The sequence below is a fragment of the Epinephelus lanceolatus genome, chromosome 22 (genome assembly GCF_041903045.1).
Source record: "Epinephelus lanceolatus isolate andai-2023 chromosome 22, ASM4190304v1, whole genome shotgun sequence".
Taxonomy (NCBI): Eukaryota; Metazoa; Chordata; class Actinopteri; order Perciformes; family Serranidae; genus Epinephelus; species Epinephelus lanceolatus.
In genome coordinates, this window is record NC_135755.1 from 16,589,958 (window position 1) to 16,613,951 (window position 23,994).

General features: G+C 39.4%; 2 protein-coding genes across 2 annotated transcripts in view; both read left to right on the plus strand.

The window, feature by feature from the left end:
• The window catches only part of LOC117246168 (GTPase IMAP family member 7-like), a 143,643-nt gene that overhangs the window by 27,646 nt on the left and 92,003 nt on the right, over window positions 1–23,994 (plus strand). The window lies entirely within an intron of this gene.
• On the plus strand, window positions 307–23,992 carry LOC117245677 (GTPase IMAP family member 8-like). The gene is made up of 7 exons (XM_078164705.1): window positions 307–405; window positions 2,114–3,272; window positions 7,778–8,281; window positions 10,730–10,851; window positions 17,802–18,959; window positions 20,755–20,857; window positions 23,466–23,992. The coding sequence occupies exons 1-7, from the start codon at window positions 307–309 to the stop codon at window positions 23,990–23,992; spliced, it is 3,672 nt and encodes a 1,223-aa protein (XP_078020831.1).

A 23,994-nucleotide genomic window follows, 5' to 3' on the forward strand; every position in this document is an offset into this window, starting at 1 on the left:
TAGATGGCTGCCATAGATCACAGCCTGCGCTTTACAGTGTTATTTTGTTGTATGAATGAGGTACTAATAACTGTAGGTACAGTGGAAGATAAGACTTTGGGGAACAAGGGAGTAATTACCATTTTAGAGGAAAGGAGAAAGAAATTATTTTTGCAAATACTGGCTAAATCTGTGGTGAAGTGGAAGCTGATGAGGAAGGTGTACTACTAAGTAGATTGGTAGGTTTCCAAGGTGGAAATGGGTATACTCTCCTAAATATTGCCATGGCTTTTTGGCTACCAGAGCTAAAAGCAGTGTTAGGGCAGAATGCCGCTGCTAAGGACAGTGGCCTGGAGGAGCAAGAAACACCAGCTCAGGGGAAAAAGGAAGCAATGTGCGTTGTTTATTGTTGAGCTCAAAAATGAAGTGAGACTCTACGTAGATTAAGTGTGCGGAAATCTTTTTCTACCAATTTTTTTCTGACCCCACCAGATGGCGCTCTTGGTTTAAAGATAAAGGCTGAAGGGCTGGCAATGAAGTGTGCTTTCAAACCTTTGTTGAACAGACAGCGCCATCTGGTGGCTTCAGAAAATAAAGACAGTGTTTCATGAGGCCTCATTTAGCCATCACTAGTTTTAAGCACCGTGCCAAGACTGAGCCGGGTCTTGTGGTAGTTATTCTACATTACCTTTTTATCAGAATAAAAACATCTTGTGTTTGTTTTGCGTTCCAGGACGTCAGCTGTCTCACATAAATACACACATTTACAAAAACACAAAACAACACATAAATACAAAATAACATCTAACCAAACAACAAAATCCATGCCGATGGCACACCTGCAGACTTTAATCAGACTTTTTATGAATCTTTTAAAACTCTGTTGCTTAAAGCCTTCAGTTATTCATATGGGGAAAGAAAACTCACAGAAACTCAACAGGAAGGTTTGATATAACTGTAGTTAAACAAGATTCATGTGGAAGGTATAAGGACCTGCTTATATTAATATAACTAATTATATTACAGTGTATAATAGAAAGTGTAAATAGATTGAAAAGGTATTATCAAATATAATTCATCCAAATCCACAAGGTAGTCACATCAGTGATAACATCAGACATATATTTATTTCATTCTTTTAGCTGATTTTAAATAAAGCATTTGATAAAGTATGCTTGGGTTTTATTTATACAGTTTAAGAATATAAGTATCATTTTTATAATATATTAGAATATTTAAATTTTCAAATTCAACCACATGTTGCTTACCTTCCCAGTTGAAGAACCTTTTCATTTATTTCCAGACCGCCACCCAACTATGATAAATGTACTGTGCTACAAAGTGGAACTCAAATAACTCCAATGGAAACCTGTCTGCAGTGATGACATAGTATAAAGAGCAAGAAAGTGCATGCAGGGAGGGAGGGGTGGTGGATGGGTCAAACAAACAAGAGACTTTGACTCAGGAGACCAGTGTTCATGTCCCATGTAAAATGTTGAGATTTTTTAGCTTGGTTACGTTGTGAATGTCACGTGACGAACATCACGACAAAGTCGCTAACTAACTTAAGATACACAACAAAGGCTCTTATTTTAAGCCACACCATGATTTGTTTTCTAAACATAACCAACTAGTTTTGTGGCCTGTGTCATGTGAACACAGACGTTTATTTTGAAAAGACTGCCTGTAATGAGCAGAAATTGGCACGCTGTCCCTTAGCTTTAAAAACAGATGCTAGAGGGGTACCCCGAGTGTCATAGGTTAAAGCACAGGGCCACTGACTAAACTGCCATATTTAATGAGTGGGACAATTTGAGTCAAGATAAAAGCTGGAATTAGAAATAACATAGATGATTGAGTAGTCTACAGCTGTCATTTTATCTGTCTGTCTTTCATCTGTGCCAAATAAACATTAAGGTTTGGGTAAATGTAAGTATGAGTCTGGAGTCTGTGCCAGATACCCAATATTAAAGGACTCTGATCGGGGTCATGTTGGTTTCTTTTTATGTATTGACACCACTCTTAATTCTCTTATAATGATAATTCCGTTGTTTTGTGAGTAACTTATTTTTGACCAATGACAATTTTAGATAAGTTAATGTGTATCTTCTTATATATGTGAAACAACCAAAAGATAAATATACAATGTATTGATGGACATTATTCTCTTTCTGTGTCAGACACAAGGAGAGTTGTCATTCTGGGAAAAACTGGAGCTGGGAAAAGCAGCCTGGCTAACACCATATTTGGAGAGAAACCATTCAAGGTTGATGATAGTGCTAACTCTGGAACAACTGCATGTCAAGCAGAAACCAAATCTGTCAATGGAAGAAACATCACTTTGATCGACACTCCTGGTTTCTTTGTCACAGAGAAATCTGAGGAGGAGCTGAACCATGAGATACTGAGGTGTATCACAGAGTGCGCTCCTGGGCCTCATGCTTTTCTCATTGTACTTAAAGTGGAGAAATTCACAAAGCAGGAGCAGGCTGTCATCAACAAAATACACCAATACTTCTCTGAAGAGGTCTTCAAATATGCAACAGTTGTCTTCACTTGTGGTGACCAACTCAAGGGACAGACAATTGAGGAATTTGTCCGTCAGAATACGTCATTGAGTGATCTGGTGAAGAAGTGCGGAGGCCGCTGCCACGTCATTGATAATGAATACTGGAAGAACAACCAACAGGATGAATACAGGAGCAACAAGTACCAGGTGAAGGAGCTGCTCAAGACAATAGATGAATTAACTGAAGCAAACAAAGGAAGGTGTTACACCAATGAGATGCTCCAAGTAGTACAGGAAATAATTGAACAAAAGAAGATGCACATTAGAAAGTCATCAGGAAACATGTCAGAGGAAGAGATCACACGGCAGGCTAAAGACAGGGCATTTAAGGAGATCTGGATCAGACTGGCAGGTGTTGCAACAGGTGTATTGTTAGGAGCTTTGTTTGGTGTAGTAGCGATGGTTTTAGTTGTTGTCAGCGCTTTAAAGGAACTAGTGCCTGCAGCCAAAACAGTCATAGCAGGAGGAGCAGCAGGAGCAGGGGGACTAGGAGCAACTGGAATAACATTCATCTCAGCTGCTGCAGTGGGAGCAGCAGTGGGAGGTTATAAAGGATATCATGCAGCTGAGGGAGCAGACACGCCATGGGAAGCAGCAAAGATGACAGCAGCTGCTCTCAAGGAGGGAGCCCAGTCTATCATATCGACCATAGATGGAGTGAGAGATCGTTTGAATGTTTCAAGCAAACCAACATATTCAAAGTTAAAAGAGAGTGAAGAGCTGTGACTCCTGAAGACAGGGAGGAGAATATATCATTAAAGTCATGTCTCCCTGTAGATCACATGAAAATCTTTTTAACCCATCGTTAACCTTTGAGCTGAAGTATGTTTATTCATATGTGATATGTCACAGGTTTTATCTTGTCTGTGCTTCAAGCGCTTTTTCCTGTTTCACAATCTATCTTTGTGCCTCCACACCAGTGAAAGGAATTATGATTTCAGGTTGTCTGTCCTTCCATCCATCCGTCTGTCCGTCCCTCCCATTCTTGATAACGTGGCATCTCAAAAGAATGCCAAATTTGGCACCAATGTCCACTTGGACACAACCATGACCTGATTAAATGTTTGTGGTCACTGGTCAAAGGCCAAGGTCAGTGTAACCTTGCATCGGCCTCAATCTCATGAACACGACTCCTCTCGAACGCCTGGATGGAATGTTTTTGAATTTGGCAAAAATATCCACTTAGACTGAAGAATTTGGTGGTTGAAGGTCAAAGGTCAAAGTCAGTGTGACCTCACAAAACACATTTTGGTTATAACTCAAGAATTCCTACACTAACTATATGACACAAATGTCTAATAGGATAAAATGATGAATTGAAGACATTGTATATACAAAAGGTCAAAGGTCAGCTTCACTGTGACATCATAATGTTCTGTATAAAACAGTGTGTTGCCCGGGGGAAGATGTTTGTGAAGCACCGGTGTTTTCACAGATGTGGACGTGATCCAAACTGCATTGTAAATATTTGGATTTGCACCTTATTTTTATTGTATATGATATTTTTTCACTGTTTCTTACTTTGTATTGTAACTGCTGCACAGCAAGTTGCAATTTTATCTTAACCACAGACTCTGTGTTTGATGTGTTGTTAAGTGCATATACTATAAACCAGTGGGACTCAACTCATGGCCCATGGGCCACATTTGGCCCACGACAGGGTGCCAGGTGGTCGACCAACCACTTACTAGTTCACAATGGAAAAAAACTGATTCAAATTGTATTTTTTTGTGCTTTGAATCTAAATTAGCTGCCAGAGTGCAAAAAAGCATCAAAATAGAGCTTGTTTTCTGAAGTAAGGGCTACGTCCCAAATGTCTTCAAATCCTAAAAAACACCCCCACGTACAGCAAACGTCAAGGGGTTGAAAACAGGCAACTCATTTGTTATATTTACTGATAAATATTTAAATGTTTCTTTATTAACTGGTTGTCATTTTGCAAAAGTTGCCACTGAGCACGGCAAGTTGAGTATCCCTGCTGTAAACTGAAGCTAAAAACCACAAATATAAAATTGTTGTAACATATTTTATGTCTGAGATCTTTTAAAAATGTTGTAATCAAATCAATGTACTCATTGTTCACTGTTCCCTGTTGCAAAAAGCTAACCAGCAAATATCATTTAATCTATGTACAACATCATTTTGTTAGAATAGCTGTGATTGTTAGTGGATTAAAATGTATGACCAAGATAAATATGAACAATAAACTCAAACTTGTGAAAAAAAATTGATTTGAGCAAAAAGTTTTTACTTGGTAAAGTTAGTTAGTCGTGGTGGAAGAAGAAGAAGTAGAAGTTGCAATAGAAGTAGTAGTGGTAGTAGTATTTTATTATATTAATTTTTTCCCTCCCCCTTGAGAGTGACAGAGGCCCACACGTTGATGGATTTTGAGCTTTCACAATGACACAATCATTTAATCTAAAACGTGACTAAATGCCGCACGTGCATGAAAACATGTTCAGTATGCTTTTTATTGGACTCTATTGTGAAACACGTCAGAGAGGGGAACTAGTGACAGAGAAGTCAGAGAAGATATAACAAACATATTCACAAACGCTCTTGCAGTCGTGTGACCCTGACTTATTGTTGCACCTGTTATTTCATTATTGACAACATGGGTGGTAAGTTAATTTCTTTCAATTATTTCTGTCAGGACTCAAAACTGCACACTGAAATATGAATAATAGCTATTTGTTTTAAATATATTTTACAGTGCACAGGTGCTATTAGTAGATGGTTTCTACAGATCTTGTTTTCTTCCTTTTTTTTCTCATATTGTTGAACAGTGACAGATTTTCTTCAGAATCAGAATCACTTTATGCTCCAAATGTACAATGTACAGAGACATTTGACTTAAAGTGTCGTGAAACAAGGAGTTAAAGGGGTTACACTAATGTAGAGGATGATGATGACAGTTATTGAATAGAAGACAATATTCAGATCCTTCACTAAAATTGAAATTCCTTTCAGAAATGAGTCACAAATGGAAGTTTAGTGCCTAGTTGACCTTACAACACGGCCTGGAGACGCCACAGAGAAGGACTTAGGAGAAGTTCAGAACCCACACCTTAATTTTACCCACACGCTGTAGTTAGTAGTTTAATTAACCTTTCACTTATAAAGACTTTTGATCTTGTGATTTGTCTTTGTATAAATGTCTGCTCACTGTACACCAGGAAAAAGAACTTTGTAGCAGCCTTCAGTTTATGAGACAACATTAATTAATTAGGCAATTGGCTATCGACCTGTTTATTTTGATGGGCGGTGCTCTGAGGTTAAATTCTGTCATTTAATGGAGTAATAAAAATGCTGCATAATGATACATTATCGCATATAGCACAGTCCATGGTCGGGGTTATACTGTCCTATACAGTGTGTGTGTGTGTTTGTGTCAATCAATGAGGATTTTTATTGTAACTGAACTCATGTGTATCTTCTTACACCTGCAGACAGCTAAAAGACTATTACTGATGAGTATTACGTTACTTCTTATGGTTATCATCATTGTTCATTACTCTACAACATATGGCATTCTGGGAAATCTTACTTTGGCTAAATTATCCTTCAAATGATCATATTAAATACTGAAATCAAATCAGTATTGTCTGCTGTAAAATGTAGCAGCCAGGTATGTAGCCTCCTGTGTGAGAGGGCGAGTCACCTGCATCAACCACTGGCCAATAACATCTCAGCAGAATATCCTGTGTCATCTGTATCTGAGGAAGACTTGCTGAGAGTTTTGACTGTTTCACCCACGTTACCTCTCTGGTAAATACTGAGCTGTAGACTGAAGATCGTCTTCCACCTTGCACCTTATAAATTCAAAGTCTTACAGAGGACTTTAAACTGAATGTCTCGTCCTACTGGCTGATCTTTAAAGATGAACTTTGAATTTATATAAACATATCTTCTTATATATGTGAAACAACCAAAAGATACACTGCCTGGCCAAAAAAAAAGTCGCCTCCTGGATTTAACTAAGCAAATAGGTACGAGCCTCCTATTGGATAATTACTGCATGGGCGATTATCTTTCAGCTGGCAACAAGTTATTTAACCCCAACTGGTGCAATGAGTTGCTTCTCATTTCCTAAACAACCATGTCGAAAGACACATCCCGTGGTCGTGGAAAAGATGTTAGTCTGTTTGAGAAGGGTCAAATCATTGGCATGCATCAAGCAGAGAAAACATCTAAGGAGATTGCAGAAACTACTAAAATTGGGTTAAGAACTGTCCAACGCATTATTAAAAACTGGAAGGATAGTGGGGACCCATCGTCTTCGAGGAAGAAATGTGGCCGGAAAAAAATCCTCAATGATCGTGATCGGCGATCACTTAAACGTTTGGTGAGATCAAATCGAAGAAAAACAACAGTAGAACTCAGGGCTATGTTTAATAGTGAAAGTAAGAGCATTTCCACACGCACAATGTGAAGGGAACTCAAGGGATTGGGACTGAACAGCTGTGTAGCCTTAAGAAAACCACTAATCAGTCAGGCTAACCGGAAAAAAAGGCTTCAATTTGCTAGGGAGCATAAAGATTGGACTCTGGAGCAATGGAAGAAGGTCATGTGGTCTGATGAGTCCAGATTTACCCTGTTCCAGAGTGATGGGCGCATCAGGGTAAGAAGAGAGGCAGATGAAGTGATGCACCCATCATGCCTAGTGCCTACTGTACAAGCCTGTGGGGGCAGTGTTATGATCTGGGGTTGCTGCAGTTGGTCAGGTCTAGGTTCAGCAACAGTATGTGCTCAAAGAATGAGGTCAGCTGACTACCTGAATATACTGAATGACCAGGTTATTCCATCAATAGGTTTTTTCTTCCCTGATGGCACGGGCATATTCCAAGATGACAATGCCAGGATTCATCGGGCTCAAATTGTGAAAGACTGGTTGAGGGAGCATGAGACATCATTTTCACACATGGATTGGCCACCACAGAGTCCAGACCTTAACCCTATTGAGAATCTTTGGGATGTGCTGGAGAAGGCTTTGCGCAGCGGTCAGACTCTACCATCATCAATGCAAGATCTTGGTGAAAAATTAATGCAACACTGGATGGAAATAAATCTTGTGACATTGCAGAAGCTTATCGAAACAATGCCACAGCGAATGCGTGCCGTAATCAAAGCTAAAGGCGGTCCAACGAAATATTCGAGTGTATGACCTTTTTTTTTGGTGGTGACTTTTTTTTTGGCCAGGCAGTGTAAATGTACATTATTGTCTTTCAGTGTCAGACACAAGGAGACTTGTCATTCTGGGAAAAACTGGAGCTGGGAAAAGCAGCCTGGCTAACACCATACTTCGAGAGAAACCATTCAAGGTTGATGATACTTCCAACTCTGGAACAACTGCATGTCAAGCAGAAACCAGATCTGTCAATGGAAGAAACATCACTTTGGTCGACACTCCTGGTTTCTTCGACACAAAGAGATCTGAGGAGAATTTGAAGCGTGAGATACTGAGGTGTATCACAGAGTGCACTCCTGGGCCTCATGCTTTTCTCGCTGTATTTAAAGTGGCGAAATTCACAGAGCAGGAGCAGGCTGTCATCAACGAAATACACCCGTACTTCTCTGAAGAGGTCTTCAAATACGCAACAATCGTCTTCACTCTTGGTGAGCAGCTCAAGGGACAGACAATTGAGGAATTTGTCCACAGGAATAAGTCATTAGCCATTTCTCAGTACTCAAGTTCAGCAGTTCGGACTTGTGGACTTGGCAAGTTCAGACTTGGTAAGTTCACGCGAGAGTCCTGACTTCCCAAGAACGTGAGGACAGGAGTACAGTCATTTCTGCTTTTGGAACAGCAGCAAACTTGATGATGTCACCACCTCCGCTCGCCTCGGCTGTTGTACTGTGTTGTAGGTCTATACGTGTATTTAGAATAAAACTATATAAACACAGCCCAGCCCTGCGTCATTGTAAGAAATTAATGTGTATATGTTTTTAACGTTTCAACATATATTACTGACATACAAAAATACATAAATAGCCAAAATATTTTCATGAAATGTCTTATAAAACCTTTTCCCCGCAGCTGGCTTTTGATCATATTTAATCTATATCCAATTCCCGCAACTAGCTTCAGATCATGTGTAATCAAAAGTCAGGTGCGGGGGGGAAAAGTTTGTGGAGAGTTGGTGGTTATTGTAAGCATGAGCACTGGCGAGTTAAATCAATAATTGACATGGATCGGAGAAGGCGTCTTTGTGCAGTTATTGCAGCAGGATTGCTGTACCTGCAGGCTGAGGAGGAGGCTGCCCAGCTGAGGAGGCAGATCCAAGAAAGACAGCGGAGACTGAGGCAGAGGATGAGGATGAGACGTGCTATGCTTGCATGTCTATTATTTGGTATTTACCCAGGAAAAGTAGTAATATCACAACAAAGAACAAAAACTCAGTCACAAGTAAAAGTGCTGCAAATCTGACTTGAGTAAAAGTATATGGGTATTGTCAGCAAAATGTAGGCCTACTTAAAATGAAAAGTTAAAAGTACTCATTATGCAGAGTGACCCAATTTAATCATACATGAATATGTATTGAGTATTAATTGATCAATTTACGCATAGGCTACATGTAAGCAGCATTTAAATGTTGTCATGGTAGAACTAATTTTAACACCTTTCACTGGTGTACTAGTCTAATCTATAACAACACACAGCAACTTGTAAATATGAAACTTACAACATATAAAACAAACTATCTGAAAAGTAACTATAGCTATCAAATAAATGTAGTTTGAGCAGAATGTACAGTATTTCCCTCTAAGTAAATGGAAATACCCAAAGTACAAGAACATCAAATTTTAAGTACAGTAGCTACTTGAGTAAATATACTTAGTTATTGTCCATCACTGCATTTGTCTCATCATTATGCATTCTGTCTACATTTTTATGTAGACTTGACTGTTAACTTGGTACACCTAGAAAAAAATAATTAATCTTTAAATACAATAAATGAATTATAATAAATTCTTAAATTAAAATCATTATTGAATGGTAAAAACACATAAATAAGCAAAAGAACACAAAGAACAACAATTAAATGAACAATGTTACAACATTTAATAATATATCTTATATACTGAGACTGAATATTGCCCATTAGACATTCCCCAAACGAATTACATTTCATATTTAACCACTACAGAGATATCAGCGATGAATTTAAAAGGACTACCCGAGAGAGGCTGCTCTCAGTGGGGCAGCCTGAGCGCTCATACACACATGTTTATTATCTATGAGCGCTGACACCGCTGTCATCTAGCGGGACCTCAGTCACATTCAAGTGGGCTCTATATTAATACATCGACCACAGGTTTGAAGTTTAAACTATGCATGAAAACACTGCATTCCGTGACAAAACAACAGTCACATATCGGCTTTCCCTCACTCGCCATTTCCGATGATTGTTGCGAAATGCATGCTGGGATACCTGGCTGTTTGAAGTCCACACAAGTCTGCTCCAATGCATCCCTGGTAAAAGGGGCATGGTGGGAACACATCTGGGCATTTGGACTGAACTTTGCTAGATGTGAACTTTGAATTGGAACAGTACTTGGGCTGTGACTGATGACGTGTCACAAGTCCACAAGAACACAAGTCCGCACAAGAACGCACATTGAGAAATGGCTGTTGAGTGATCTTGTGGAAAAAGTGTGGAGGCCGCTGCCATGTCACTGATAATAAATACTGTAAGAACAACCAACAGGATGAATACAGGAGCAACAAGTACCAGGTGGAGGAGCTGCTCAAGACAATAGATGGGATAACTGAAGCAAACAAAGGAAGGTGTTAGACCAATGAGAGGCTCCAAGTAGTACAGGAAATAATTGAACAAAAGAAGATGTGCATGAGAAAGTCATCGGGAAACATGTCAGAAGACGAGATCACATGGCAGGCTAAAGACAGGGCATATAAGGAGATCTGGATCAGACTGGCAGGTGTTGCAACAGGTGCAGTGTCAGGAGCTTTGTTTGGTGTAGTAGTGACGGTTGGAGTAGTTGTCTTAGCTTTAAAGGAACTAGTGCCTGTGGCCAAAACAGTTGTACTAGCAGCAAAAGGAGCAGCAGCAGGAGCAGCTGGTGTAGGAGGAACAGCAGCAGCAGGAGGAGCAGGAGGAGCAGGGGGAGCAGGAGCAGCTGGAATAACATTAATCTCAATTGCAGGGGTATCTGCTGCAGTGGGAGCAGCAGTGGGAGGTTATAAAGGATATAATGCAGCTGAGGGAGCAGACACGCCATGGGACGCAGCAAAAATGTCAGCAGCTGCTGTCACGGGGGGAGCCTTCTCTATCATAGATGGAGTGAGAGATTGTTTGAATGTTTTCAGCAAACCACCAGATTCAAAGTTAAAAGAGAGTCAAAACCTACAGTGAGCTGTGACTCCTGAAGATGGGGAGGAGAATTTTTCATTAAAGTCATGTCTCCCTGCAGATCACATGAAAATCTTTTGTATTTCCTCAAATAAAGTTTTTAGTAAACAAGTAACTATTTCATTGTGGGCATGTGATAGCTTGTCCTGATTTGTGTCCATGTAGGATCCCATCTCTCATAGCAACAACAGTAGTGCAAGTGACCTGACCCAGAGCGATAGATAAGAACAGAGTGGCGACACTCCCATAGGACTCCGTTGTAAAACATGGCGGACAGAACTTCCGGGTTATGGAGCCCTCTATAGTTCCAAACATTCCTCCCGTGGAGTCGGACCCCGTTTATTTCAATGGCCGCATGACGAGAAACTCCTGAGGTAAGGTGATGAAATATCGACCAATTTTAAGTCATTACGTGAGTTTATTATATCGGAGGTCCTTTATTATGTAGATATCGATTATTTTTGTATGTAATGTAATTATGGTTTTTTTTTGAGTCAGGAATTATGATTGGTTTTCAGCCATTGCCTCCTAGTTCGTTAGCTCGACGTCGCCAGCTGTGTAGGTTTAGCACCGTTTAGCACCTAACATTTGTGGTGTTTTTGTTTGATTAATGAATCACAGACAAATCACATATAGTTGGGATGATTACTAAGGGGTTTTATTTAGATTTTATCATCCGAACCTGACGGTGTTAGCTAAGGGTAACATTAATCGGATGTGTTAAGTTAGCTTTTATTAGTTTTCTGAACTGTTCCATAAGAAGATAATGTAGGACAGGCGCACATACTTCTGCCTGAGCCTTTATCAAATACCTAACGTTACGTACGGTGTATTCTTTTAATGTTTACATAAGAGTGTTATTATCTCATAATTTAATTCCTGTTTATATGTATGCCGTGGGATGACAGACTAAAATAGGACTACTACTTCACTACTACTACTACTTCTGTCAGCATTTAAGGCATATATTATGTTTAACTTGGAACTATGTCACAGTCACACTATAGAGGCTAGACAGCTTAAAAATGCTATTTCAGCTTGTCTTTGAATGTTACATTCATAAACTTAATCGTACAAGAGCAAAACATTGCACAGTGGTTTAAACACTACGGGAGTATATCACAACACCTGTTGTGATATACTCCCGTAGTGTATCACAACACCTGTTGCCACTGAATTAATATTATTTACCTCTGATTTAAAAATATTACATGTTTATATGGAACGTTGAGTTTAATTATTTTAAATTGTGTCTTTTAGGTGATCCTGAAAGAGCCCTGTGAAGTTTCTGCTGTCAAAAGACTCCACAAGTGAGGTAGCTAAAAATTACATGAGCAGCAAATTATTTTGTGGCTGTTCTTTTTCTTAGTTGTGTATGTGTGTCATGTTTTCTTCTTGCAGGGTTTGCTGTTCCTAAAGCTATGCCTTTTCCAGCTCCAGGGATGGGAACAAAGTGACCACCCTTTGCTGAGTCATTTTTTTTAAATTGTACTTCTTTCTTAATCCCAAATTTATTCTATTTTGTTGTGCAAGAGCCCTCTCTGCTCTCTTTCTTAGGAGTGTCTCCATCCTAAGTTGCTTCCTTCAGTCCTCCACACTCACCCTGTCATGACTGGCCCCTAGCACACTGGTCCCTGGATCACCTTCCCCTGTAGAAGTGGCTTCTTCAGTGGCAGCCCCTGACTGACTGGCCCCTGGAAGTCCGCTGACCTCTCCTTCATCCTCTATCTGCAGACTGCCTCCTGGTACTTCCCTATCATTTTCAGATTCTGCCTCAATTTCTCCCTCATTCTCTGTAATAATAACAATGTGTTGTTGCAGTTAATATGCATTTATGGTGCCTTTACATTAGCACCTACTTTCGTCTCCTGTTTAAGGGTACGCGACACTCCAATTAAACAAAACTGTATCTTTATGTGAAACAAATCATCTGCCACACTCCTGGACTAACAACATGTACATAAAGTTTATTTTTTTTAGCAATAGATGACGATGCCTGTAGATTATCCATGACATTGCCCGGTTCACTCTGCAATGGATATGGAAATAGGATCCAGCCAATCTGGCCATAACATTATGTGTAAATGGAGATACTGTATGGAGTGTTCATGTTTATGTTGTTTTAAGTGTGGAATGACGTGTATTTTTTCCCCCACTGCAAATCAATTTCCTTGTAATAAAGCCAACTTACTTTTACACCAGATACGCCTCTTTTTTAAATTGTTCCTGTTCAGGGAAGTCAGAGTGGGTCAAACACTACACTGATCAAATATTAAAGGTTTAAGGGTCCCTCCTGCCCCTTAGCAGGAGGTTGCATTGTCAGGCACTTTTAAGAGTAATCTTAGTCAAGTCAAGTCAAATTTATTTGTATAGCACATTTCATATGACAAGCATAGCTCAATGTGCTTAAAACAAACACAACATACATATAAAAACAAACACATAACAGCAAGGAGATTACACAGTACAAGAGCATGTAAAAACCTGATAACAACAAAAACACAAAACAATGGTAATGGTACAGCTGGTTAAAACCACACACACACACACACACACATCTAGTTAAAAGCTTGTGAAAAAAGATGTGTTTTTTTAAAGCTTTTGGACCAACGAGAAGAATTTCCATTTTATCATCATTGAGTTGTAAGTTTTTTGTCATCCAGTGCCTAACCTCATTAATGCACTGGATGAGATCTTAGTACCAGGTACTACAGTAGTGTTACTGTTTTTACAGAATATGTGCTCATATTCTCTGTAAGCGTGTAAAAGGAGCTTGTGTTCCACTAGCGTGAGATAAGTTGCTCTTTGTTTATCTGGTGTTGCTATGGTGAATCGGGGCATACAAAGGATAACATACTCAGAGTTTATAAAACCAATTCAGATCAGCTGTTCTAGAACTGGATACTCAGTTTCCCATATTCAGAGTTCATTGTTAGACTGAGAGTTTATAATGCTGACTGTTGCTATTCCTCAACCAGGCATCTCAGACCATCATTGGGTCCTTCACTAAAGATGTGAATGGCAGATGAGATAAGAATAATAACAATAAGAATAACTTTATTCAATTGTCTGTCAGCTCATTTATTATTTGCAAAAGAATTAAAAAGTGTGATGGCTGTAGATACGTAATATCTTCTGTATCTCTCTGTCCTGCCTCGAAGAGAGAGGAGCCGTCCACCGCTGTTTTGTTTTTTTGTTCCATCAAGGTGTTATGGAGTGGATGAACTGGGTTATTCATGATGGCCTTGAACATCTTCAGTGTGCATCTCTCCACCAGCTCTCCAGTGTGTCCAACCACAGCTTGAAGAGTTGTGTACATAGTTGTGCCTGCAGTAAATCTCATATGGCTTTTTTAAACATTTCATAGCCCCACCTTTGTTTTGCTGTCCTAATGCTGGAATATGATCTCTGTTAAATAAAATTGTTCTTCCTTAATGTCAAATTTATCATTTTCTGTGATGTAAGAGCCTTCATACATTGTCTTTTAATTTTTTCTTGTTCTCACAGACACACAATTGCTCTTATTGTCACAGTCATCATTTAAATACATAAAATGTTTAACAGAAAACCATCATTTATCATCATTGTCCAATGTCAGGGAGTATTCACAAATAGCCTACATTAATCCCATGTAGCTATATAAGAGATGCATTGCACCAGATTACAGTTTAGTTGCTAATTTATCTGTAGTCCATGAAGCTAACACAAAGCTCCCCCCCCCAAAAAAAAAACACACAGAAAAACTTGTCTAATTACGCTTTTAGTTGTCATCCAGCCACTCAATACACATAACTGACATTGGTGTATACACAGTAATTCAATAAGAGTTGTATATGTACCTTTGTACGGTTTATTTTAATATTTACCTTTCAAAAGCGAGCTCACTGCTGTCTGTCCCATAGAAGAACATGTCAACGGAGGCTGTGTATAGAACTATTGAGGCTTACATGTACGTGACCGCTCTGGCGGCGACATCAAAGGCTGTCACCACTCTGTTCTTATCTATCGCTCTGACCTGACCTTGACCAAATTTGTGTATGTGTAAGCAAAAGGAAGTGAATGTTAACATTTTATAAAAAGCAAATCTGCTATCTACAGTCTGATTTGGTTCCTACAACAGATATAAAACAATTGGGTGTCTGGGTCGAGATAATCTTGGCTAAATAACAACAACTAGCATTTTATGTAATGGAAACCCTTTTTTGAATGTCTATGTACAGAAAGGCTTGTAGGGGTGTCACATATTTGGCTTTCTTGTGAGTGAACCCTCAAATGTGCAAACCTGAGTTCTGAGTTTCATTTATTCTAATTTATTCCACAACACAAGCTGCTTGAGTACAGTTAGGTACTTTGTTTGGGCTATGATGATTTTTTTCATCATGGATATTAAGCTGTCTACCAAGGCCTGCAAATGCATTTCAAAAATGACTCACATGTTTTTCTGTGTTTCCACAATCAGATAATGCCCTCAGGTGAGGCATACAAAATGGATGTGCTTGGAAACGCCTATACAGGTATTTTAATTGTCTGCCACGAATCAGAAAGTAAAACTAACAGCAAATGTCTCTCTCACACTCTGGCAGCCTTCACACTCAGACCGATTGTCACTAAACAGCAACTTTACTTTTGACAACATAATGGGTAAGTTTATTTCTTTCAGTTATTTCTGTCAGGACTGAACACTGTATATTGCGTTGTGAGATGCAGAGCTTTTCATAATAGCTTTGTTCAATTTAAATCATCATTTCCAGCATGCAGTTGCTACATTTAGATGGCTGCCATAGATCACAGCCTGCGCTTTACAGTGTTATTTTGTTGTATGAATGAGGTACTAATAACTGTAGGTACAGTGGAAGATAAGACTTTGGGGAACAAGGGAGTAATTACCATTTTAGAGGAAAGGAGAAAGAAATTATTTTTGCAAATACTGGCTAAATCTGTGGTGAAGTGGAAGCTGATGAGGAAGGTGTACTACTAAGTAGATTGGTAGGTTTCCAAGGTGGAAATGGGTATACTCTCCTAAATATTGCCATGGCTTTTTGGCTACCAGAGCTAAAAGCAGTGTTAGGGCAGAATGCCGCTGCTAAGGACAGTGGCCTGGAGGAGCAAGAAACACCAGCTCAGGGGAAAAAGGAAGCAATGTGCGTTGTTTATTGTTGAGCTCAAAAATGAAGTGAGACTCTACGTAGATTAAGTGTGCGGAAATCTTTTTCTACCAATTTTTTTCTGACCCCACCAGATGGCGCTCTTGGTTTAAAGATAAAGGCTGAAGGGCTGGCAATGAAGTGTGCTTTCAAACCTTTGTTGAACAGACAGCGCCATCTGGTGGCTTCAGAAAATAAAGACAGTGTTTCATGAGGCCTCATTTAGCCATCACTAGTTTTAAGCACCGTGCCAAGACTGAGCCGGGTCTTGTGGTAGTTATTCTACATTACCTTTTTATCAGAATAAAAACATCTTGTGTTTGTTTTGCGTTCCAGGACGTCAGCTGTCTCACATAAATACACACATTTACAAAAACACAAAACAACACATAAATACAAAATAACATCTAACCAAACAACAAAATCCATGCCGATGGCACACCTGCAGACTTTAATCAGACTTTTTATGAATCTTTTAAAACTCTGTTGCTTAAAGCCTTCAGTTATTCATATGGGGAAAGAAAACTCACAGAAACTCAACAGGAAGGTTTGATATAACTGTAGTTAAACAAGATTCATGTGGAAGGTATAAGGACCTTCCTGTATTAATATAACTAATTATATTACAGTGTATAATAGAAAGTGTAAATAGATTGAAAAGGTATTATCAAATATAATTCATCCAAATCCACAAGGTAGTCACATCAGTGATAACATCAGACATATATTTATTTCATTCTTTTAGCTGATTTTAAATAAAGCATTTGATAAAGTATGCTTGGGTTTTATTTATACAGTTTAAGAATATAAGTATCATTTTTATAATATATTAGAATATTTAAATTTTCAAATTCAACCACATGTTGCTTACCTTCCCAGTTGAAGAACCTTTTCATTTATTTCCAGACCGCCACCCAACTATGATAAATGTACTGTGCTACAAAGTGGAACTCAAATAACTCCAATGGAAACCTGTCTGCAGTGATGACATAGTATAAAGAGCAAGAAAGTGCATGCAGGGAGGGAGGGGTGGTGGATGGGTCAAACAAACAAGAGACTTTGACTCAGGAGACCAGTGTTCATGTCCCATGTAAAATGTTGAGATTTTTTAGCTTGGTTACGTTGTGAATGTCACGTGACGAACATCACGACAAAGTCGCTAACTAACTTAAGATACACAACAAAGGCTCTTATTTTAAGCCACACCATGATTTGTTTTCTAAACATAACCAACTAGTTTTGTGGCCTGTGTCATGTGAACACAGACGTTTATTTTGAAAAGACTGCCTGTAATGAGCAGAAATTGGCACGCTGTCCCTTAGCTTTAAAAACAGATGCTAGAGGGGTACCCCGAGTGTCATAGGTTAAAGCACAGGGCCACTGACTGAGCTGCCATATTTAATGAGTGGGACAATTTGAGTCAAGATAAAAGCTGGAATTAGAAATAACATAGATGATTGAGTAGTCTACAGCTGTCATTTTATCTGTCTGTCTTTCATCTGTGCCAAATAAACATTAAGGTTTGGGTAAATGTAAGTATGAGTCTGGAGTCTGTGCCAGATACCTAATATTAAAGGACTCTGATCGGGGTCATGTTGGTTTCTTTTTATGTATTGACACCACTCTTAATTCTCTTATAATGATAATTCCGTTGTTTTGTGAGTAACTTATTTTTGACCAATGACAATTTTAGATAAGTTAATGTGTATCTTCTTATATATGTGAAACAACCAAAAGATAAATATACAATGTATTGATGGACATTATTCTCTTTCTGTGTCAGACACAAGGAGAGTTGTCATTCTGGGAAAAACTGGAGCTGGGAAAAGCAGCCTGGCTAACACCATATTTGGAGAGAAACCATTCAAGGTTGATGATAGTGCTAACTCTGGAACAACTGCATGTCAAGCAGAAACCAAATCTGTCAATGGAAGAAACATCACTTTGATCGACACTCCTGGTTTTTTTGACACAGAGAAATCTGAGGAGGAGCTGAAGCGTGAGATACTGAGGTGTATCACAGAGTGCGCTCCTGGGCCTCATGCTTTTCTCATTGTACTTAAAGTGGAGAAATTCACAAAGCAGGAGCAGGATGTCATCAACAAAATACACCAATACTTCTCTGAAGAGGTCTTCAAATATGCAACAGTTGTCTTCACTTGTGGTGACCAACTCAAGGGACAGACAATTGAGGAATTTGTCCGTCAGAATACGTCATTGAGTGATCTGGTGAAGAAGTGCGGAGGCCGCTGCCACGTCATTGATAATGAATACTGGAAGAACAACCAACAGGATGAATACAGGAGCAACAAGTACCAGGTGAAGGAGCTGCTCAAGACAATAGATGAATTAACTGAAGCAAACAAAGGAAGGTGTTACACCAATGAGATGCTCCAAGTAGTACAGGAAATAATTGAACAAAAGAAGATGCACATTAGAAAGTCATCAGGAAACATGTCAGAGGAAGAGATCACACGGCAGGCTAAAGACAGGGCATTTAAGGAGATCTGGATCAGACTGGCAGGTGTTGGAACAGGTGTATTGTTAGGAGCTTTGTTTGGTGTAGTAGCGATGGTTTTAGTTGTTGTCAGCGCTTTAAAGGAACTAGTGCCTGCAGCCAAAACAGTCATAGCAGGAGGAGCAGCAGGAGCAGGGGGACTAGGAGCAACTGGAATAACATTCATCTCAGCTGCTGCAGTGGGAGCAGCAGTGGGAGGTTATAAAGGATATCATGCAGCTGAGGGAGCAGACACGCCATGGGAAGCAGCAAAGATGACAGCAGCTGCTCTCAAGGAGGGAGCCCAGTCTATCATATCGACCATAGATGGAGTGAGAGATCGTTTGAATGTTTCAAGCAAACCAACATATTCAAAGTTAAAAGAGAGTGAAGAGCTGTGACTCCTGAAGACAGGGAGGAGAATATATCATTAAAGTCATGTCTCCCTGTAGATCACATGAAAATCTTTTTAACCCATCGTTAACCTTTGAGCTGAAGTATGTTTATTCATATGTGATATGTCACAGGTTTTATCTTGTCTGTGCTTCAAGCGCTTTTTCCTGTTTCACAATCTATCTTTATGCCTCCACACCAGTGAAAGGAATTATGATTTCAGGTTGTCTGTCCTTCCATCCATCCGTCTGTCCGTCCCTCCCATTCTTGATAACGTGGCATCTCAAAAGAATGCCAAATTTGGCATCAATGTCCACTTGGACACAACCATGACCTGATTAAATGTTTGTGGTCACTGGTCAAAGGCCAAGGTCAGTGTAACCTTGCATCGGCCTCAATCTCATGAACACGACTCCTCTCGAACGCCTGGATGGAATGTTTTTGAATTTGGCAAAAATATCCACTTAGACTGAAGAATTTGGTGGTTGAAGGTCAAAGGTCAAAGTCAGTGTGACCTCACAAAACACATTTTGGTTATAACTCAAGAATTCCTACACTAACTATATGACACAAATGTCTAATAGGATAAAATGATGAATTGAAGACATTGTATATACAAAAGGTCAAAGGTCAGCTTCACTGTGACATCATAATGTTCTGTATAAAACAATGTGTTGCCCGGGGGAAGATGTTTGTGAAGCACCGGTGTTTTCACAGATGTGGACGTGATCCAAACTGCATTGTAAATATTTGGATTTGCACCTTATTTTTATTGTATATGATATTTTTTCACTGTTTCTTACTTTGTATTGTAACTGCTGCACAGCAAGTTGCAAATTTATCTTAACCACAGACTCTGTGTTTGATGTGTTGTTAAGTGCATATACTATAAACCAGTGGGACTCAACTCATGGCCCATGGGCCACATTTGGCCCACGACAGGGTGCCAGGTGGTCGACCAACCACTTACTAGTTCACAATGGAAAAAAACTGATTCAAATTGTATTTTTTTGTGCTTTGAATCTAAATTAGCTGCCAGAGTGCAAAAAAGCATCAAAATAGAGCTTGTTTTCTGAAGTAAGGGCTACGTCCCAAATGTCTTCAAATCCTAAAAAACACCCCCACGTACAGCAAACGTCAAGGGGTTGAAAACAGGCAACTCATTTGTTATATTTACTGATAAATATTTAAATGTTTCTTTATTAACTGGTTGTCATTTTGCAAAAGTTGCCACTGAGCACGGCAAGTTGAGTATCCCTGCTGTAAACTGAAGCTAAAAACCACAAATATAAAATTGTTGTAACATATTTTATGTCTGAGATCTTTTAAAAATGTTGTAATCAAATCAATGTACTCATTGTTCACTGTTCCCTGTTGCAAAAAGCTAACCAGCAAATATCATTTAATCTATGTACAACATCATTTTGTTAGAATAGCTGTGATTGTTAGTGGATTAAAATGTATGACCAAGATAAATATGAACAATAAACTCAAACTTGTGAAAAAAAATTGATTTGAGCAAAAAGTTTTTACTTGGTAAAGTTAGTTAGTCGTGGTGGAAGAAGAAGAAGTAGAAGTTGCAATAGAAGTAGTAGTGGTAGTAGTATTTTATTATATTAATTTTTTCCCTCCCCCTTGAGAGTGACAGAGGCCCACACGTTGATGGATTTTGAGCTTTCACAATGACACAATCATTTAATCTAAAACGTGACTAAATGCCGCACATGCATGAAAACATGTTCAGTATGCTTTTTATTGGACTCTATTGTGAAACACGTCAGAGAGGGGAACTAGTGACAGAGAAGTCAGAGAAGATATAACAAACATATTCACAAACGCTCTTGCAGTCGTGTGACCCTGACTTATTGTTGCACCTGTTATTTCATTATTGACAACATGGGTGGTAAGTTAATTTCTTTCAATTATTTCTGTCAGGACTCAAAACTGCACACTGAAATATGAATAATAGCTATTTGTTTTAAATATATTTTACAGTGCACAGGTGCTATTAGTAGATGGCGTCTACAGATCTTGTTTTCTTCCTTTTTTTTCTCATATTGTTGAACAGTGACAGATTTTCTTCAGAATCAGAATCACTTTATGCTCCAAATGTACAATGTACAGAGACATTTGACTTAAAGTGTCGTGAAACAAGGAGTTACAGGGGTTACACTAATGTAGAGGATGATGATGACAGTTATTGAATAGAAGACAATATTCAGATCCTTCACTAAAATTGAAATTCCTTTCAGAAATGAGTCACAAATGGAAGTTTAGTGCCTAGTTGACCTTACAACACGGCCTGGAGACGCCACAGAGAAGGACTTAGGAGAAGTTCAGAACCCACACCTTAATTTTACCCACACACTGTAGTTAGTAGTTTAATTAACCTTTCACTTATAAAGACTTTTGATCTTGTGATTTGTCTTTGTATAAATGTCTGCTCACTGTACACCAGGAAAAAGAACTTTGTAGCAGCCTTCAGTTTATGAGACAACATTAATTAATTAGGCAATTGGCTATCGACCTGTTTATTTTGATGGGCGGTGCTCTGAGGTTAAATTCTGTCATTTAATGGAGTAATAAAAATGCTGCATAATGATACATTATCGCATATAGCACAGTCCATGGTCGGGGTTATACTGTCCTATACAGTGTGTGTGTGTGTTTGTGTCAATCAATGAGGATTTTTATTGTAACTGAACTCATGTGTATCTTCTTACACCTGCAGACAGCTAAAAGACTATTACTGATGAGTATTACGTTACTTCTTATGGTTATCATCATTGTTCATTACTCTACAACATATGGCATTCTGGGAAATCTTACTTTGGCTAAATTATCCTTCAAATGATCATATTAAATACTGAAATCAAATCAGTATTGTCTGCTGTAAAATGTAGCAGCCAGGTATGTAGCCTCCTGTGTGAGAGGGCGAGTCACCTGCATCAACCACTGGCCAATAACATCTCAGCAGAATATCCTGTGTCATCTGTATCTGAGGAAGACTTGCTGAGAGTTTTGACTGTTTCACCCACGTTACCTCTCTGGTAAATACTGAGCTGTAGACTGAAGATCGTCTTCCACCTTGCACCTTATAAATTCAAAGTCTTACAGAGGACTTTAAACTGAATGTCTCGTCCTACTGGCTGATCTTTAAAGATGAACTTTGAATTTATATAAACATATCTTCTTATATATGTGAAACAACCAAAAGATACACTGCCTGGCCAAAAAAAAAGTCGCCTCCTGGATTTAACTAAGCAAATAGGTACAAGCCTCCTATTGGATAATTACTGCATGGGCGATTATCTTTCAGCTGGCAACAAGTTATTTAACCCCAACTGGTGCAATGAGTTGCTTCTCATTTCCTAAACAACCATGTCGAAAGACACATCCCGTGGTCGTGGAAAAGATGTTAGTCTGTTTGAGAAGGGTCAAATCATTGGCATGCATCAAGCAGAGAAAACATCTAAGGAGATTGCAGAAACTACTAAAATTGGGTTAAGAACTGTCCAACGCATTATTAAAAACTGGAAGGATAGTGGGGACCCATCGTCTTCGAGGAAGAAATGTGGCCGGAAAAAAATCCTCAATGATCGTGATCGGCGATCACTTAAACGTTTGGTGAGATCAAATCGAAGAAAAACAACAGTAGAACTCAGGGCTATGTTTAATAGTGAAAGTAAGAGCATTTCCACACGCACAATGTGAAGGGAACTCAAGGGATTGGGACTGAACAGCTGTGTAGCCTTAAGAAAACCACTAATCAGTCAGGCTAACCGGAAAAAAAGGCTTCAATTTGCTAGGGAGCATAAAGATTGGACTCTGGAGCAATGGAAGAAGGTCATGTGGTCTGATGAGTCCAGATTTACCCTGTTCCAGAGTGATGGGCGCATCAGGGTAAGAAGAGAGGCAGATGAAGTGATGCACCCATCATGCCTAGTGCCTACTGTACAAGCCTGTGGGGGCAGTGTTATGATCTGGGGTTGCTGCAGTTGGTCAGGTCTAGGTTCAGCAACAGTATGTGCTCAAAGAATGAGGTCAGCTGACTACCTGAATATACTGAATGACCAGGTTATTCCATCAATAGGTTTTTTCTTCCCTGATGGCACGGGCATATTCCAAGATGACAATGCCAGGATTCATCGGGCTCAAATTGTGAAAGACTGGTTGAGGGAGCATGAGACATCATTTTCACACATGGATTGGCCACCACAGAGTCCAGACCTTAACCCTATTGAGAATCTTTGGGATGTGCTGGAGAAGGCTTTGCGCAGCGGTCAGACTCTACCATCATCAATGCAAGATCTTGGTGAAAAATTAATGCAACACTGGATGGAAATAAATCTTGTGACATTGCAGAAGCTTATCGAAACAATGCCACAGCGAATGCGTGCCGTAATCAAAGCTAAAGGCGGTCCAACGAAATATTCGAGTGTATGACCTTTTTTTTTGGTGGTGACTTTTTTTTTGGCCAGGCAGTGTAAATGTACATTATTGTCTTTCAGTGTCAGACACAAGGAGACTTGTCATTCTGGGAAAAACTGGAGCTGGGAAAAGCAGCCTGGCTAACACCATACTTCGAGAGAAACCATTCAAGGTTGATGATACTTCCAACTCTGGAACAACTGCATGTCAAGCAGAAACCAGATCTGTCAATGGAAGAAACATCACTTTGGTCGACACTCCTGGTTTCTTCGACACAAAGAGATCTGAGGAGAATTTGAAGCGTGAGATACTGAGGTGTATCACAGAGTGCACTCCTGGGCCTCATGCTTTTCTCGCTGTATTTAAAGTGGCGAAATTCACAGAGCAGGAGCAGGCTGTCATCAACGAAATACACCCGTACCTCTCTGAAGAGGTCTTCAAATACGCAACAATCGTCTTCACTCTTGGTGAGCAGCTCAAGGGACAGACAATTGAGGAATTTGTCCACAGGAATAAGTCATTAGCCATTTCTCAGTACTCAAGTTCAGCAGTTCGGACTTGTGGACTTGGCAAGTTCAGACTTGGTAAGTTCACGCGAGAGTCCTGACT

Bases quoted from the DNA above. Each gene is read 5' to 3' on its own strand.
- LOC117245677 (XM_078164705.1), top strand. From the start codon at position 307: ATGCCGCTGCTAAGGACAGTGGCCTGGAGGAGCAAGAAACACCAGCTC. The intron at 3,273-7,777 runs GACTCCTGAAGA...ATTGTCTTTCAG, and splicing joins AAAAGAGAGTGAAGAGCTGT to TGTCAGACACAAGGAGACTT. The intron at 8,282-10,729 runs GTAAGTTCACGC...TATCTGCTGCAG, and splicing joins ACTTGGCAAGTTCAGACTTG to TGGGAGCAGCAGTGGGAGGT.